The following is an 18,317-nucleotide window of genomic DNA, read 5'->3' as shown; positions in this document are numbered from 1 at the left end:
AAAGTAAATAAAATTTTAGCTTTAAAAATAAGTGTTGGGTTTGCTTTCCACATTACAGGAAACAGAGGAAATGGTGCTGGAAGCTCACAGACAGGTGATGCACTTGGAAAGGCATTGGCATCTGTAAGTAGCAGTTAGAATATTCAGATCTGAAAGATGTATTTTGATCATCGCATCCATTATTTATGTGTTCATTTTATAATATCAAATCAGGAGTTTTCAAGTATGGAGTTAAAATAATGTACTATGATACATTGTCATATACTAGACAAATGTCTATAAAAAAGCAAGTGGAAAATGCTTTTATGTGTAGAAGATTCATTTTGACTTTTTTTTTTCAGGTGATGGAAAAATTTAGGGCAGATATAGTTTAGAAAGTTGTTTAGACAAAGTAAAAGATAATTAAAAGTTTAGGGTTTGATTTTTTTTTTCCTATAGTGTTCTAGTTAAAGTAAAATATTTTTAACATTACTCTTAGAGCAGATCCTGCCTCAAGGTTTAAAATGTTTTCTCAGTGGCCTTATAAAACTGAGAGGTTTTGAATGCTGTGTTGTATAGCTATAATTTATGGAACAGCCTTTAAAATGCTGTATGTGTGTAAAGTTTAAACTCTTAACTCTTGTTGGAGTAATGTAGATAATGTAAAATGTTGCAAGTATCTTCAGTCTACGAAAAGCCCTGTTTACATATGCATGCATGCAGCAGTTATTTTTGCATTAATACAATCATGTACTTTTTATAAAACAGTAATTGATACAGTATAGCAGAAATTTCGGTTAGGAGTGGTGGCTGGGGGAGCACTTTGTATTTCTTGTGCGTAGCAAATAGGGAGACTAAGTCCGATTTAAAAGATAGAAATGACTACTTTGCAGCCCCAAAAGACCATTCATTCCTGGGTTGGATTCTGCATCCCTTACCTCATACCAGTGAATGCAAATGTGCATATTCGTGCAGATCCTGTTACCCTTGCAACCCCCAGAGGGTCATATGTTAAAAGATTACCAGATCTGATAATTTCTGTAATGTCCATATTGGGTAGGGGAACTCTGACCTACTGGCTTTGAGGAGAAAAATGTCCCTGTTGCTTTTGGGGATTCAGCAAGTAGATAACAATTCACGAGTCCAGAGGGCAGTTAATACTCTCTCTTTGTATGTTTGAGACCTGTCAGAAAAGAACTGGGATCATCTTGACTCCTAGAAATAGCAATGCTTACATACTTCAGGCTGTTCGTTACTCTGCAGATGTATTAGGATGTCTGCTGTTCTGCAGCCTGACCAAAATTTCTGATGTTAAGTCTGACACGCTGGCCAGTTAGACCTGCGGGACTTTGTGATGTTTTCCACTGCTCTCCTTCTTTAAATTATTTTCTCGTCCTTTCAGGTATTTTTTCCCCAAGTCGCTAGCTGAGAAAACCAGGCTGATGTTTTGAGGAAAAACTCTAAATATATTGCGAGTGGAAGTCAGGGCAGAAATGTTTAATCTAACTGGTGGGTGGGCTCTGGTTGTCATAGAAACTTGTTTCTGTCATCCCGTGTTGTTGCTTGGCAGGAGCAGCCAGGTCATTCCATAAATCATTTCTGTCATAGCTGATGGTGATGCATTCCATCTGCTCTATCAGTGCATGCCATAGTCTGCACACTTCAAATCCCTCGCCTCATCCATCTGCTTCCCCCGCGCCCCACAACACGCGCGCACCCAGCACACTTCTTGTGCTTGTTCGGCAAGGAGCACCGCTCGCGGTTGCGGAGAGGAGGGAGGTGGTCTCTCCTGCAGGTGAAGCTCGCGCACATGATTTCCGATGGCTAGTAAACCCAGAATATTTTTCTGTTTGAACAAAGTTTTATTTAAATACTGCGATTGTCCTGACTTTTTTTTTTTTCCTAAGACGACTTTATATGCCTTTCTGTTAGAATTTTAAACGCTACTGCTGCAACTGTTGAGAGGAATTTCTAGTTCTAAAATTCTGCTGATGTACATCTCACAATAGGCCTTTCATGTGCGAAACATCAGAGGATACGACATTTGTTCTTCAGTTTAGGTATTAAAGACCATACAGAATAGTATGTGATTAAACATGTAAGGCCAGATAATACATTTGCAAAGGTTCTTTTATTTTAGGTTTAAGCCTGGATAATTGTGGTCTTAATCTCAGGGTAGGCAAGAAAGAGAATTGTACATGAAAGTATTTACACAAAGTTCCCAAAGCCCTGTGGATTATGCATTAGTTTGGATAATGAACTAGTATAGATAGAAAGAAAAGAAAATCTGGGTATTCGTGCCATTTCTAATGTGTTTCCCTGAACATTTGCCAAACAATAACCCTTTAAGATTGTGCCCATGGAGGGTTATATGGCAGGAGAAACATCTGGTTTATTTCATTGCCTAATGCCAAATCAAAACACTTGGTCTTTAATTTAGAGGAGATCAAACAGGAGGACTGTTTAACTTTGTTGATTATATCAGACCTCTTTGTGATAACTTATGTTTTGATTCCTACCTCAGAACTGGGGTAAAGGCCTTTGTACGGTCTCGGTAGTTAAATAGCCACTGGTCCCCTCACAAAAGAAAAGAAAATGTAGGGAAGTTGACTTCTAAAAGTAATTCATGAATTAAGTTTCTTTGTTGCTTTAGACTCAATAACATTAACATAACAAAGCCTAACTGAAATGTACACTGTAGTGTTTAAAAAATTGGACTAACAGCTCCGAGGTTTGGCTCTGCAGGCTCTCAATTGTGCAGCTTTTGTCTAAGAGCCTTTTCATTAGACCCTGGCATATTGGCACCCCGCTGATTGGAATGGACCATGACTGATAGGAGGAGGAGTCTCATTTGTTGCAGTAAAATGAGTCATGTTACCGTTTAAGCCTGGCAGAAGGTGTCAGGGTTGTTCATCATTGGTCATTTAACAGCACAGCGGCCAGGGACTGCATGCAGAATGAATTCTGACCTCGTGTTCTAGTTGTGGCTTTGGTATAATGTAGGTTTTCCCTCTTATAAAATATAGCAAAATAAAGTCGGCAGGTAGAGTGGTGGAAAATAACCCGTGTCAAAGGAAACTTCATGGCCTTTGTTCTGACATAATTTTAATTTTCTGTGTCTTATCTGTCTGGAACTCTCTACAGTTCCCATACTGACAGCCAAGATTTATTTTTATACTGATGTACAATGCATGAATTTCCTACAACTGTCTGAGGTAGTTTGTTATTTTTAAATATATTTTCTTTCTATCACGTATGGAAAGGAAGAGGTATTTCCATTAGGGAACTGATGGTCTTTTCTAATGAAGAAGTATGATATACCAGGAAGGAGCATGTGGTCTATCGGGTCCTGGTTTTGTCAGTTCAAAAGATACAATACACAACTTAAGGTTAAATCCCAGTTTATTGTCAGCTAAATGCTGAAATGTCATATTGTCTGTGTGAAGAGACATCAACCACACTGCCATTGAAGATTTTTTTCTGCCATCTGATGACTAACAAGTCCTGGTCTCTGCTCAAGTAAAACAGGTTTGAACTGATGACCTATAAAAATATGCTCTAAAGTCCATAGTCAGCCTCTGAACCTATTCAATTCCCTTCACAAAATGAATTTTCCAAGAATCTTGAAATTTCAAGTTTAATTAAAGCTTTAAGCATTACATCTTCTGTTTTTATCAAGACTTTTTAATTACATTAATAGCAAGGAATTAATTGTTGCAAGATGAGGTTTAGTATCTTAAGGGAGCAATTGACATAGAAATAAGAGAGAAAAATCGTATGTGCTGCAATACATAGCAAGAGCAACAAAATTTCAGATAGTTTTCGTTTGGTAGGTACCAATAGTAACTAGAGCCGAATGCTTTCTTGGTATTTTCTCTTGTGAAGCATTAATTTTTAGAAGATAATATGTGTTGACTGCTAAAACTTTTTCGCTTTCTAAAGTTTGGGAAGTCATTATTCCTCTGCATTTTTCTGAAGTTTTGTTTGTTATAATTATCTGTGTACTCTTAACTCTTACATATATTGTTCCCCTTCAGTGATAAAAAGGCTGTAATTTCTGCTGCTGTTAAAGTAGAAGGAATATCAGTTATACTTGTGTCGCTCTCAAATACAGGCTGTGCTTATTTTGACAGCTGCTTGAAAATGAAAGTTCTCTGCACATTTTTAGAGCCTTGACTGTAATAAAGCAGAGCCATGATTGAAGGATCAAATGGGGTTTTTTTATCAATCTAGCTTCGAGTGACAATTAAAAGCATGAAAAGGAGTCCTAATAGCTATTTTTTTACTGTGTATTATGACATGTATTGATATACAATCTGTTTTGTCTGTTGTTAGATTTATTCTCCTGATCATACCAGCAGTAGTTTTCCATCCAATCCATCAACACCAGTTGGATCACCATCACCTCTTACAGGTAGAGACTAGCAATTTGTCAATAACTTGTTTGTTGTTTTGAAAACATCCTGTTTGGAATCACAGTGAAATCAGCAGTAGCTTCCTTGCATAATTACTTCTATATTTTGTTTATTTTTCCATTGAACTAAACCCAGATTTATAAATCCAGATTCTTAAATATTTTGTTATGAGCATTCGCTTAAATCCTGGAAATTGGCTTTGAAAACTAGCTTATTAAAATAATCTTTGAAAACATTGAATAACCGTATACTATCACAGCTATAAAGATATCTGTACAGATCTGTACCATTGGAGAGAAATGAGTGATTTGGTGGTTGGTTTGTTTGTTTGGTGTTTTTTGGGTTTTGTTGTTGTGGTTTTTTGGTGGTTTTTTTTTTTTTTTTTTTAAGCTGTATGTTAAAACTCTGTGGCAGCTTTCAGTGACAAACACAGCAGATGTGTGTTCCCTCTAATGAAAATATAGTAGGCTATGAGACTATCCAATTTTTACACAGGGTAGCTTTTCATTCATATCTTTCATGAATGCTTTCATTCTATGGGAGAAGAATTTCTGGAATTTTTCAAAATAAATGCTCTGTATTGCAGCCACCTCTGTCACCTGTGCTTTGTGTGTTTGTAGTGTGAATGTGGGAAGAAGCATTCCAGTGTGGAGATGAACTGTGGGCAGCTGCCTACAGCTATTAGTGGATAGTGCAGCTTTCACAGACACTGTGGCCTCAGCTGTCTAGTAAAAGTTGAACAGCTGTTCTCCATATAGAGAGGACTGTGAAAGCTCCATTGACTTAAATTTGTTGTTTAACAAAGAACTAGAATTACAAGCAAGATGATGTAACTTTAACCCTGTTCTTTCCTATAGTGCAATTTGTTAAATTATTTAACGTTTATACAACAGTCTGTTTTTCCATTCTCTGTTGTTTAATATATCCCTGCAGACTCCTGGCTGTTGGTCACTCTTTTGCAAGAGTGTTTTGCTTTTTATTTAAAAAAAAAAAAAAAAAAAACACCTTATAGTGAAAGGTGTACAGAATGAGCTTAGCTGAACACTTTTGTAATCTAGATGAATAAATTAGTAAAGTTACTGTGTGCAAAATGCAGTCATATATATGTATGTGAATGTGCATATCTATATATACAATGTTACTCAGAAAGCTTTCATCATTCGTACTTCACTCATGTTTAACGGACACTGTTCTGGTTTTCTGTGGACTTAGTGGATTAATGAATATCTGACATGGCATACCTGAGTAGCTGCTTGGGCATTTTGTTTCTATAACTGAAAAAAACATGTTGAATTGAGTAACGATGGGATTAATGGGATTTTTGATTTAGTGATTACAGTTGACAAAAAATGTTTTGTGTATCCTTGTTGTACTTAAAAGGCAGATCAGACCAGGAAATTATTATTTTCTTTCTAACATCAAAGCAAATATTAAAAAGAGCTCTGTGGCTTGAAGAAAGAAGTTCCTACATTTCAAAGTATTTAAAATTTTAAAGATCTCAATTGGAGTTCCCTGATTAGATATCACACCTAATTTTGTAAGCATGAAAGTGCTAGCTAATTTCTGGTTTTAGAATACAAATTTGAGGTCCCTAAAATTTGGGTTTTCCCTTTGCTGTTGATGCCTTTGTCTGTTGGAACCTGTATCACATGTAAAACTCTCCAAAATTTGCACTTTGATTTGTGTTCCTTATTCTGTACTCTGATGGCTAAGACAGTAGTAGACATAAGCAAATAATACTGAAATCCTTCTCAGGCGCAAACTTAGCATCTGCTTTACAGTTCTACCCTCTCACCCCCTTCAATTCCAGTCATACCGAATTTATCAAGCCTTTGGTAAATTGCTCCAGTAGTTAATTAACTTCATTTATGAATCTGGACTTTTATCTTTATTCCCAGATGAGTCACTAAGAACACAGTGAAGCACAATGTAAAGTAATTACTACTATATTTATTGCTATTTATACTCCTGGTAGCCATTTTCTGTCCTGACCCAAAAAGTTATTGCAGATAAAACAAATGTTTTATGTATACTAAAATAATATATTTTGGAGCATTTTAGCCTTCATTGTGATTTTCCTCTTTCACAGTTAGTTCTTTGTTTATTTAGCATTCTTATTATTATAGAGTTGACTAAGTCATAATTTACCTATCCTCTAATTGTAAATTACAGTAGGAGCACTCATTTGCCATTTAAAGCATTGAGAGATAGTAACTTCATGAGACACTTCAGTATATAAGCTCATGTTTGACTGTTTGGCTGTTATGTTACTGAATAAAGACTAACGACATTTTTTTATTAATTTAAGTAAAAGCTTTGAGAACAACATGATGAAACCCTTCCAGGATCATGAGACATCTCATCTTCCCTGCCCTCATTTAATTTCTAATTTTACATAACCATGCCCAGAGCTTAGCTTTTTGCATAGTTTTAATGATTATGTGTATGTATGTGAAGTTTATATACGGATCTGAATGGTGGGAGCCTTGGTATTTTAGGAATCCTTCTCCCAGGATCAGAGGTATTCAGAAGGGTTCGGTCAGTTCTGAGGATGCAAAACCAGCCCTCTGCCGACTCGGATGCGTGTTTGAAAGGGGAGCCAGGGGATTAGTGTTGGGGAGACTCTGAGAGTAAGAACAATACTACAGTGATTACTATCGATGACCCCTGTAAATCCTGACGCTTGCCTGGCTTACTTGCTTTTTCATGCTGCTATGTTGGTGCTGCACTAAAAGCTGCAGTTGCTAATTGCAGGGCTTGTGGTGCCAGGATGCTTTTTAACATAATTGGTGGATTTCATGCACAAACTTCTAAGAGGGGGAGTGGAATGAGGAAAGCAGGAAATCAGTGCCATCTGGCAACCTGCACAGACATGGAGACAGTATGCCCACCGCTCCAAAAGAGCACTAGCATTACTAGAGGTGTGATTAAAAACTGCAGGTTGCAGTTGGGTTGTTCGTTTGAGAGGAGGAGGAGTTGAGTGTTCCCTCCCCCCTTTTCTTTTTGTTTCCTTTGTGAGAAGTCCCACTCGGAGTTTTGTTCTGGGCTTACATGAAGGAAATAGTACCTTTTTCATTTAAAAAAAACCCCAGACTCATCAGACTAGATGCACAGGCACTGAGTCTATTTGCTTTCTTTTTTTAACTGGTTGCCTTTCTGCTTAATATTCAGCTGATGCTTTTATTGTAGGAAGTAGTACACTTAATCCCGTTGGTAGTGGGCACTCATTAAACCCTTGACTATGGTCTTGTCTCTAAAAATGCAGTTTTGACTAGATAAAAATTTGAACATTACAGTGAGCCAAAATATTCTAAAGTTGCTTCATTAATGCTTTGCGAAAATAAGTGGAACTCCAAGCATTATTCCCAAGTTCAGGAATGACAGTAATGCGGAGGGAGACTACAGATCCAAACCCAGAGTAGCTGTGTGAAGTGAAAATTGGTAATTACAAACTTACGTACTGATGTAGTTATATTTTAAAAGAGAATTCCAGCACAGTTATGGCAGCTCTGGGCTTTTATGAAATTGAAGATGGTTTATTATTTTTTTTAATTAGAAAGGAAATATCTAGGTATTTTAATAGCTATGCAAGCTGTACTCTTTTGTTAAATAAAACCCTTTCTTTCAAAGGTAACTAGTTGCAGCTCTCTGAACAAAGGAACTGTAATGTTATTAAACCTTTTCCCAGTTTTCCAGACGTACAGCTCTGGCTGTTATTGAAAGAACAAGCCCACAGGCTCTTCCTTTAATGAGCTGCTTTGGATTGTATGTCCATAATTTATTAATGTAATTGCTTTATTATTACATTTGTATGGCTGAAAGGAAGCTGTCTCTAATGGACATAGAATTTCATGTAGTATCTCTATAAAAGATGCACTATTAGTTGGTGAGAAAAATACGTGTTGTACGACTTCAGGCTTTGTTTTAAAAGTACTGCTTTATTAGTTATTGCATTTCACATCTAATTATTTCTAAATTTTATGTGGTAATTAGGTATATTTATGTCAGATTAGAATGGATATGTATTTGAACCTGCAGTGTATAGGCAATATGGATATAATTGTCAATTTGTTGCACAGTCAATGATTCTTTAGCTGCCAATTTACCTTAGATATATCTGAAATAACAAATGGGAATAACTTAGGTGTATTTTTACTCTTCTAAACTTGGAATGCATTATAATCTAAAATGGTACAGTGTAGACCTAGACAAGATAAAGCTTTTAGATCTAGTTTTAAGTTTTCGTATTTAGTACAGAGGTGTCATAAAAATGGTTTTCCAGTTATCCTTAATTCAGTGTCTGTTTTGATTTCTTTAAATATTTTTGTTGTATATTTTAACACTATTAAAGATATGCCTACATATACTGAACATAATCTGAAGAAGAAAGAATTCAGCAATCTTTTTGTGGTGACACTGGCAGAAAGCAGGTATTTCAGATACAGTGTGTGTGTGTTTAGTCCACTTTTTAAATGTTGAAGTACTTTGAAGCTGTCACTGCTTTGTCATCGATAATGTGTCTAACCCTACGGATGCCAGGATATAAAAATTATCCCTCAATAAGGCAGAATGAAGGAATTTGTCCTCCTTTGTATACCCATATGTTAGCTTACCTTTATGCAAAATATGTTGGTTTTAATTATGTTGAGAAGTATTGCATCTCTGCTTCGCACTTATGCTGCATAAATCTGTGCGTTAACCTAGACAATTTTGACAGGTGCCAGTCAGTGGTCTAGGAGTGGAGGACAAGCCCCCTCATCTCCAAACTATGAAAACTCTCTACACTCCTTGGTAAGAATTGTTGAAAGCAACATAGTACTTTTTACTTACGAGTTGAAGGCTTGGTTTTGTATAAATCCTGCATATCATTAAAGGAAACAGTAGGATAGCATTACAAATGAATTCTTTGCTAACAAATGGCCTGTTCAGTTGAACAATATAAGACGTGCAGGGTGTGTCTTTCACCATCTGTTCCTTGGGCATCAGGCTTCTGTGCTGAGGACAGCTGGTGCTAAAGCGCTGTTATGAGATTCTGGTACCTTTTCACAAATCCATAGCTAATTCTTATCTAAAGTTCAGTCTGGAGAAAAGATAAAGACTTCATGCCTTTGCATTTACTTTGTCCTTCCCCCTCTCTCCCTGAAATGGTAGACTCTTGGGCTTGTTTTCATTATGCTGTCATTAAAGTATTAATATATTTTATTTGTAATTATTATTTGTTATTGGGGAATGTTCATTTATTCATTAATGAAACATTTTACAGAAAAACACACAGGAAATAATCTACAGCATTGTACATTTTCTTCTTTTGAAGATTCAGCAGAGGATTTAAGTTACTGACTTCTTTCTTACATTTCTGATACAGCATTGGGAACGAAAGGGGAAAAATTTGAGGGAAGGTTTTGGTAACCTGTTAATATTTCTAGTTTCCACAGATGTAATTTCTTTTTTTCTGTCTAACAAGAATAAATTTAAGCTAAATCAGTTTTCTTTTCTTCAGTATTTTTGCAATTAAATATAATTGATATGTACATCTTAGAATCCTAACATAACTGCAGTGTTAAATATTAGCCTTTTCTTATCTTAATATAATCAGATCTCTGTTGCATTAACTTGACTAACAATTTATTGCTGACATGCACATCAGCTGTTTCCTCACCTCTTTTTTGAATTAATCTTAACCTGTGCTTTGCTTCCTGTTCTGTCTTGACTTTGCCAGAAAAATCGAGTTGAACAGCAACTTCACGAGCATTTGCAAGATGCAATGTCCTTCTTAAAGGATGTCTGTGAGGTACTATTTCACTTTAGATGGTGCCTTTTTGTGTTTCAATTAATGCTTCCTTCGGATTCCCCATTAAAAACTTAAATTAGTGTAGCATATGACCCGTCTTTTGACTCCAGCATTCTGCTATTTCAGTTTCTAGAGAGCTGCAATGTCAGAATTGGTTTTGCTTTGGGGTTTTTTTGGTCTTTTTTTTTTTTTTTAAGGAAAGTAATTTTAAGAGAGACTTTTCTGCAGTAACATACAGAACTTGCTTTTATTTCTGAAATATCTAATCTGTTTAAAGATCCATTTTGAAAATAACAACTTAAAGTTTTGTCCAGTTTTTTTGTAATACAGGTGCTCAAAAAGCCACTGCCTCTCTTAATTGTTACAAACGTGGTGAGGCTGATTTTATGATGATTCTTTCTCATCCTGTATTAGATAGCTTATTTTGTAGCACTTCCTTTTTTCTTGTTCATGCCATGTAATAGAAGCTGAGTAACATTAACCTTGTAATAAGCTTCACTTTAAAAGCTGCCACCTATTTGTGGAATGAATGCTATCTCAAGCAAAATCTCCAGATATCTTTTCTTTTTCCTGTTTGTTTGTAGTGCTGGTAGGTGCTTTCAAAGTCTTTTGATACTGCATTTCATCTTCTATCTTTAATATTTCTGAGGTAGAAACTGTTATGGTATAATGCATCTGCAGATCTAGTCAGTAATGACTGTTACTGTCCCTCTTAAATCCCAACAGCAGTCTCGAATGGAGGATCGCTTGGACAGACTCGATGATGCCATTCATGTACTACGAAATCATGCTGTGGGGCCTTCAACAAGCCTGTCAGGTGGCCATGGAGATATACATAGTTTATTGGGACCATCCCACAATGGGCCAATTGGAAGCCTGAACTCAAATTATGGAGCATCTAGCCTTGTAACAACCAACAGACAAGCGTCAATGGTAATGATATTTTTAAACATGTATATATTTATGCAAAGCAATTACAGCTGATGCATTTAAATTATCGTAGAGCCCAGTGAGTTAAAACTGGACTGTAAGATTAGTATTTACCAAGAAACTACTTGACATTCTTGTGGAGGAAAAGATGGCAGACAACTTGCACCTGCTATGGGTTTCCAATTAGAGGGTTGGGGGGCGGGGGGGCAGAAATGAGGGGGAGGAGAAAGATGGGAAAACTTAGACTTTGGCCTGGTCAGTGGCCCATAAAATCCTGCTGTGACCATATGCAGAAAGCTGAAACTTTCTGCTGAGAGCATTTTAGCTTATACATGCATTTTTTCCAGATGTGTAATAATTGGCAGAACAGTTTTCTCCTTGAAATGGTGAATAGGGAGATTGAATGGGAAAAGCAGTCAAGAAGGACTGAATTTCAAGTGTTCTGGTCTGGAAAAGCTGTTTATTGTAAATTTGAACTAGTCTTCAATAGCAGATGCTGGCAGAGGACTGGGAGGAAGCTGTTGGAATGTGGAACCATAGTGTGCGCAGGCTCAAAATTTAAACTTTTTTTCTAAATGAAAAGGAGTTTGAGCACAGCTGTAGTGTAAGTAACAATGAAGAGGAAACAACTTTTAGATTAATCCCCAAGAAGAGTGAAATAATTCAATCAATCTCTTTTAGTTTCTTTAAAAATGTGAACTGTTCTGAAAAAATGTAGTTGAGCTTTTCATAGGTCAGAAATATGTTAAAAGCATTATACAGTAAACAAAATCTATTTGTAGAATTGCTCACTTCCCTTTTTCTTCCTTTTCATTCCTCCCTTCTCAAAAATGCTTAAAGGAAAAAGAGCTTTTTAAAACATGCTTATTTTAGTGGTGCCATGTGTTTGCATGTTTACAGCGTAATTTTAAAGACCAGTTACATGCTGTGAAATTTTCTGTTATAAAACAGATTCACAGCTGGGTACTGTGTGATCAAGGCAAAATTTCACCTATCATCAAAATAATTAGGTACCCCAATTGCTGAAGGGTTTGTATTCTATAAAACAGAATTAGTTCCAGGCTCTCCCATTCGCACGTCACACATGCATTTATATTAATTTCAGAACCACTGCAGTAAACATCAAAAAGAACTGGTTACTTTCTATGAGATGTGTGTGTGTCTGGGGGCTTTTGGGGAGGGGGGTACTTTCCAAATGCATATCCAACTTCAGGTTTCTATACAAGTTCACAGTTACTTTTAGTAATGAAGGAAGTGATGCATAAACACTTTAGAATTTTTTTTTTTTAATACTGCCTCATACTTAATATTTAAAGAATGTTGTTAAAGGGAAAGTTTTACAGTGTTCTGGGGTAGACTGAAATTTAGTCATACAAAAGAAAACCTTTTTTTTCCTAGGTCTTAATGATGTGGGGTAAAGTGAGTGAGTGAAATTGCACTGACAAAATTTTCTGTATCTGACTTGTGGAACCTCCCAATACCGCTAAGCCAGATACAGTCAAATGTAGATAGTGCTGAAATGTACCTAAAAATCTCTATTTCTCTTTTAAACTAAGCTATGATAAATATTTTATCAACTCAGTTTTGATTAAAATAGGTGACAGTGGGAAATGACTCTCCAAAATGGATAAAGGTTCCTTGGTCTGCTGTAGTTTAATGTAGTTGTGTAACTTCAATGTAATATAGACTTGATTGATCATCTAATGATTGACCTGCAGTTCTGATTGAAGGATGCTTGCTGTCTGTTAGAAATAAACTTAGATTAGGAAAATGCAAAAAAGATTTGCTTTTATATTTCATCCTCACTGGGTGAAACAAGCTTGCAGATCAGTTTTGGCTTGAAAAGTGAGCCAACTAAAGAATTTCTTAGATTAACCTTAATTTTGTTACATCAGAATAATTGGTTCCAACAGAAGGCATCCTGTCGTGGCTTTGCCCAGTCCCCAAAGAGTGCCCTTTGACATCGTTTGCAATTGCAGGAAGTTAGCATGACTTAGGATGGAGTCCTGAAATATGAACAGAGCAGAGGTTGGCACATCTCTCTGTAGTGGAAACCGAGTGGTTTGTGGGTGACGACTGCATTTCAGTAATGCCCCCCAAGTATGAGGTGTAATTCTTTACAGTATTCAATAATCAATTAATTTCAAACTGTACTTATTTACTGTTTGGTTTTCTTGAAATAGTAAATGTAGCAGAGCAGAGAATTTGACACACAACCTGAACTATAAGAACTAGACTTTGTTCAGGAATTAAATAGTACTTTACTTCAGAGGACCTCCGATAAATTTTAAGAAAATGAGCATTGGCTAACATAGCAAGAAATGTCAACATTGATAAGGGTGTTTGCCTATTTTTGTTTGACATGCTCGTAGGGTTTTTGGTGAAGAAATGTTCATTGGGATTCAGCACTAAATGAAACTTCCTTGTCGAGGGAGGGGGGAAATCTTTATACAAAACATTTTTGTTCTTTAGGAAAAAAAAATAGAAAAAAATTAAATTGAATTTCCCTTGAAGAAGATGATCTTGGCAGAAGGAGCTAGGAAATGAGTAATTTAACTCCTTTTTATGTAATTAGTGTAACCAGACATGGTTTTATTTTAACATTTGCTTAATTTTTGAGCCAGATTTATTTTCAAACTCTAGTTGACTTCATTTCCTGCTTGCTCTGAATGGTCTTGTTTTCTTTTTAGCTGGGCTGGCCATTAGACTTATTCAAATAGATTTTTAATATCTCAAACTCATCAAATATTTGCTAAGTGGCCTTTGAAGTTGATTTGTATTTTATTTCACGTATTATGGAGAAGTTAAGAAGTAATACTCTTTTTGTTCTTACTCAAGCTGCTTTTTATTTGTCATTGTAATACAATGGAAAAAGAACAGCCTGAATTGATTAAAAATAAATAAATAAAAGGCCTGGAAACTCAGTTAAAGATGAAACTCAATCCTTAAGTCACAGGGTTTTTTCCAGGTATAACAGGAATCTAAGAAAATTGGTGATCTTTGTGCGCTGTGTGTGCTGTAGTGCTAAAGCACGAAAGGGCAGTTTAAGCAACTTTGCTAACACCAACCTCTGCTCTTGCTCAAAGCCCTTCCGGTGTTAGTTCTTCTCTGCAGAGATTATGCTTCCACTGGACAACTTTGAGCTGTCTAAAGTATAAAAATCTCGATTCCAAAGCCCTTTTCATTGTCTTAGTTATGTTCACCTTAGTTAAAATGATGTTAATGACCGTGGCCAAATTGACTGGCTAGTATGGCTTGAAAAGTGCGTGTGTTTTTAAATATGCTTAGATAAGCCCTAAAGCAAATATGAACAAAGACTGATTTTTTTTTTTTTTGCCAGTTCTCAAAAGCTTTTATTGCTGAGAGTTGAAAATTAATAATCAAACTGAAGTGTGAGGTGCAGAACCAGTGTTAACGGGACAAAGGTCGTCCTTTCCCCACGTGTCACTCTCAGTTCTCCTACATGCAGTCGTGTGTCATCAGTTGCCATGTTTTGTCTAGTTTTTATTTCGTTGCCAAAAATACTTAACTGGTTTTCTGGTTTCAGATCCCAAATGCTATCACTTAAATCAACTGAAGTAAGTTCTGCACTCATGTTTTTAAAACTTACGAGTCTGAGTGTGGCTGCAGATTGTCCTACGTGCAAGTCTTTCTTGAAATGCATAAAAAATAAATACAGTTCACCTGGTAAACTACCACAACTTACAGTCTTACATACAGGACAGCTGTTTTCCTCAAACTGTGTCTTTACTGAGCTGTAACTTATTTGATGTGCTGAGAATCCTAAATATGTCTTAGGTTGTGGTTGTATAGAGAAAATACGCAAAGGTGAGTGATTGAAGTATGTTTTTAACAAACGCGGTGTCTATGCTGATTGCTTCTCAGATTTTTCGAAAATACTTTGCCTTTGCAACTGAAAACTTTAGTTTTATGCTGTGCGTATGAGTCTGGCCTTTCCATTTGTCTTCCATTTTGTGTGCCCGAGGAGCGTTTAGGGTTTACTTAAGAGGGACCGTGAAAGCGAGGCGAAATTCGCTCACGAAAGAATGCATTAACTCCGAGGTTGTTGCTTATAAAATGAAACCCTGCAAGCCTGCAAGTATTGGCGGAATACTGGAATTATGACGGGTAATGTGTTTTGTGATAAAACCCGTTAAAAGAACCGCCGAAGGACAGGCGGGTAACGGGGCCGGGGCCGGGGTACGGCGGTGCCCGGCCGGGGCGCGAGCAGCTGTATGCTAATGCGGGCAGCGCGCGCCGCCCCGCCCCGCCCCGCCGCGCCGCGCGCAGCTGGCGCGCCCCGGCCGCCGCGGCGGGTGCCCCGGGCGGGGGCAGGGGGAGCGGGCAGCGGGGAGGCGGAATTCGCCAGGAAACGCGAGAGAAGCATTTGTGGGAGGGCTCGGGTTACAAAGGGAGTTCTGCTAACGTCATTATGCTGAAATAGTGCAGGCCGCGGCTGCCGGCTCCCGCCCGGGCCGGGCGGCGGGGGCTGGGAGGCGTGCGGGTGCGTGCGGCACCGCGGCTGCGGGTGGGCGCTCCGCAGGTATCGCACGAGTGGTTTTATAACGGGGGCGTCCGTAGCAGCAGCGCGGCGAAGAGTGCCCTGGCGCCCGAGGAGAAGCTGCGGAGGTCTCTGCCCCGCAGCTGGACGCGCGCCGCCCCAGCCACCCTTCGTGCTAGGAAATCATTTGGCTGAGAATTACTTCTAAATAATAGTAATAAAACGTGTCGCGAGCTTGTTTGTGCTGAAGGTGTCGGAGGTGAGGGTATGAAATGTCTGTCAGAAAACTTGGAGGAAGCCCAAAGTTGCGCTCCATTGAAATGCAGAAGGGGAGAGAGCCTCTCTTTGGGGAAAGAAAAGCAAACTAGATTTTCTAAACTCGTGTTTAAGACACTGAAGATCCAGTTCGGTACCCTGAAGCAGCCGCTGATAAGTTGTGCTTATGGGAAACAGAGCTTTTGGCCTTCGTATGGGATACGGTGACTTTCCGCAAGTCTTTCGGTTTGGGGGGTTTTTTTGTTTGCCGGTTTGGATTTTCTAGTACATCATAGATTGGAGATAAAAATTCTTGTTGTCAGTTTTGTAACACTTCAGCTCTTAAGATTTCTGTATAGATCTTGTTAATCTAAATTGTATGCTTTGAATTTGTAAGCCTGTTTCAAAGGACTGGAACATGGACTTGAATTCAGTTTTTATTTCTAATCTATTTTCTGCCTTTATCAGAACTGATTTGCTAATCTGTCACTTTCGGATTAGGTCTACATTTGAAAGTTGCTGGGGTTCTGGCAGCTGCTACGTTTGTACACAGCTTTAAGAAATTTTTGCCTTTTTTAAGAAGTAGTTCTCAGAACAAACCTGGCCCTGAAGTGATTAATAGTCTGTAGCTTGAATAAAAGCACCCTCATGTGTTAGGACTAAGCATGACCAGAAGAATAAAATAAAACACACAACCTGCGGGGCGGAATTAAGGAAAGACGCAGTTTTGGAAGTTCATTGTGGAGAATGAGTTTCACCTTCCCGTTGTGAAGAGTTTTGTCTTGTAGCCTGACAGACCCGGGCTCCGCTCCTTACTCCCAGTGAATTCACGACACTCCCAAGAGCCGAGGTGACTGTATCCGTAGTAGAACTTCTCACAAACAAAGCCTATTACACACAAAGGAAGATAAAATACACTTTAAATAGCAACAGATATTCCACAGTGTACAAGAGGAGATTTTCTGCAGAACAATAGATACAAATAGCAGCCCGGAATGACCTGATATTAGTTGTGGGTTGTTGGGGGGGTTTCCCCCCTTTCCTTTCTTGTTCCTGTGCGTTAGCTTACAGGAACGAGTGTATATTAAACAAAGGATAAACTTGCATAAGGGTATTTATCTCTCTCTGGGTAAAACCCATACTAAGACATGAAAGGTAAAAGCTGCATTAATTACTCAAGAGGGATTCAAAGCTCAGCAGTTTACTAGGATTGAAGGATTTATTGAAAAACAGTGGTTCTCATGTGTAACTCCAGGCAATAAACCTATTTAATTAAAGGCTTAATCTTCTAGTTGACATGTTTGCTACTGTTCCAATAAAAAGCTTCATCTGTAGCCAATTTTTGGTAGCTATACAAATAATAGTGGAATCCCTCATCTTTGTTCACTTTTTTAACTGTTTATTGTATTATGTTGGTTATATTATAAATATTTAAAGGACTTCTGTGTCTTTAGGAATCAAAAGCTTTAAATGGTCTGCATTCCAAATTATTTAAATACAGGCAGTGTGTCTTTACCTCTTCCTTTTTCAAACAAAAGCATATTCTTTTTTTATAGAGGTTTGCATTGATAACAGTATTCTGTACTGAGCAGCAGTTTTTTAACAAATTTGCTTCTTCAAGCTAGGTATGTGTACTCATAGCTATCTTATATAAGTATCATTAATTCAAGTTTATGCAAAATTAGAATTTTTTAAAGACTCTTCATCTCAGTGCTTGCTGCTTAGAAGTTTAATCGTGGTATATTCTGAAGGAGCAGATTAGAAAATACTGAGAGAGGTGGTAAGAATAGTTAGATGCCTGGATTATTTTTGTATGATAGGGTTCTGTAATGGGACTAAACTAAATGTATTTAGCTGAGAAAGGAGGAAAATGAGAGAGAATTATTGAAGTGAATAAAATAATATTTTGAAATTAGATCCAGTTCGTTCTTAATCCTGTTTCAGCCAACAAGAAGTGAGGAGATGTTATTTATATGTTTTGTAGATACATGTGTGTATGTATCTGTATACAGGGGTGTAGGGCAGTATACACACCTTTCACATGTGGTAAAGACCACTATTCCCTATGATTTTCTTTTAAGGATCAAAATGTTACAAGTACTAGAGTTGATAGTTGTATTAGTTTAAAGCAGTCGAAGGTTAATCAAACCTTATGCCCTTCAGGTACAAATCAAGGAGAAAATTCTGTAGTGTTCTGTGAGAAAATATTGAAAAAAATTTTTGCTAGGTTGCTACGTTATTCCAAACAGGTGTTGGTCACTGCTTGAAACAGCTTAATCCAGTATTGTGTAATCAAGTGGTTTAGTGTAACAGCATCTTTCAACTAAATCTTTCTTTTACTGAGCTAGAACTTTAACTCGGGTCTCTAATCCAGCAAATACTTTAAGGCTTTTAAACTTCTATTTTTGGACTATTTCTTTGAATCACACCTTTAATAGAAATGTTT

The 18,317-nt window shown here is 37.4% G+C and overlaps 1 protein-coding gene across 12 annotated transcripts in view; it reads left to right on the top strand.

Moving 5' to 3' along the window:
• The window catches only part of TCF12 (transcription factor 12), a 175,839-nt gene that overhangs the window by 147,247 nt on the left and 10,275 nt on the right, over window positions 1-18,317 (top strand). For 6 of the 12 annotated variants that reach the window (XM_075505937.1, XM_075505935.1, XM_075505932.1 and 3 more), the window contains 5 exons: window positions 59-123; window positions 4,315-4,393; window positions 9,112-9,185; window positions 10,114-10,185; window positions 10,912-11,118. In XM_075505937.1, the coding sequence (XP_075362052.1) occupies window positions 59-123; window positions 4,315-4,393; window positions 9,112-9,185; window positions 10,114-10,185; window positions 10,912-11,118 (497 nt within the window). The remainder of the gene's footprint in view (window positions 1-58; window positions 124-4,314; window positions 4,394-9,111; window positions 9,186-10,113; window positions 10,186-10,911; window positions 11,119-18,317) is intronic. The other 6 variants (XM_075505940.1, XM_075505938.1, XM_075505944.1 and 3 more) reach the window with 3 other exon arrangements.

Source organism: Mycteria americana, chromosome 6, assembly GCF_035582795.1.
Source record: "Mycteria americana isolate JAX WOST 10 ecotype Jacksonville Zoo and Gardens chromosome 6, USCA_MyAme_1.0, whole genome shotgun sequence".
Taxonomy (NCBI): domain Eukaryota; kingdom Metazoa; phylum Chordata; class Aves; order Ciconiiformes; family Ciconiidae; genus Mycteria; species Mycteria americana.
The sequence above is the reverse complement of the archived record's forward strand: the minus strand, read 5'-3'. Positions and strand labels throughout refer to the sequence as shown.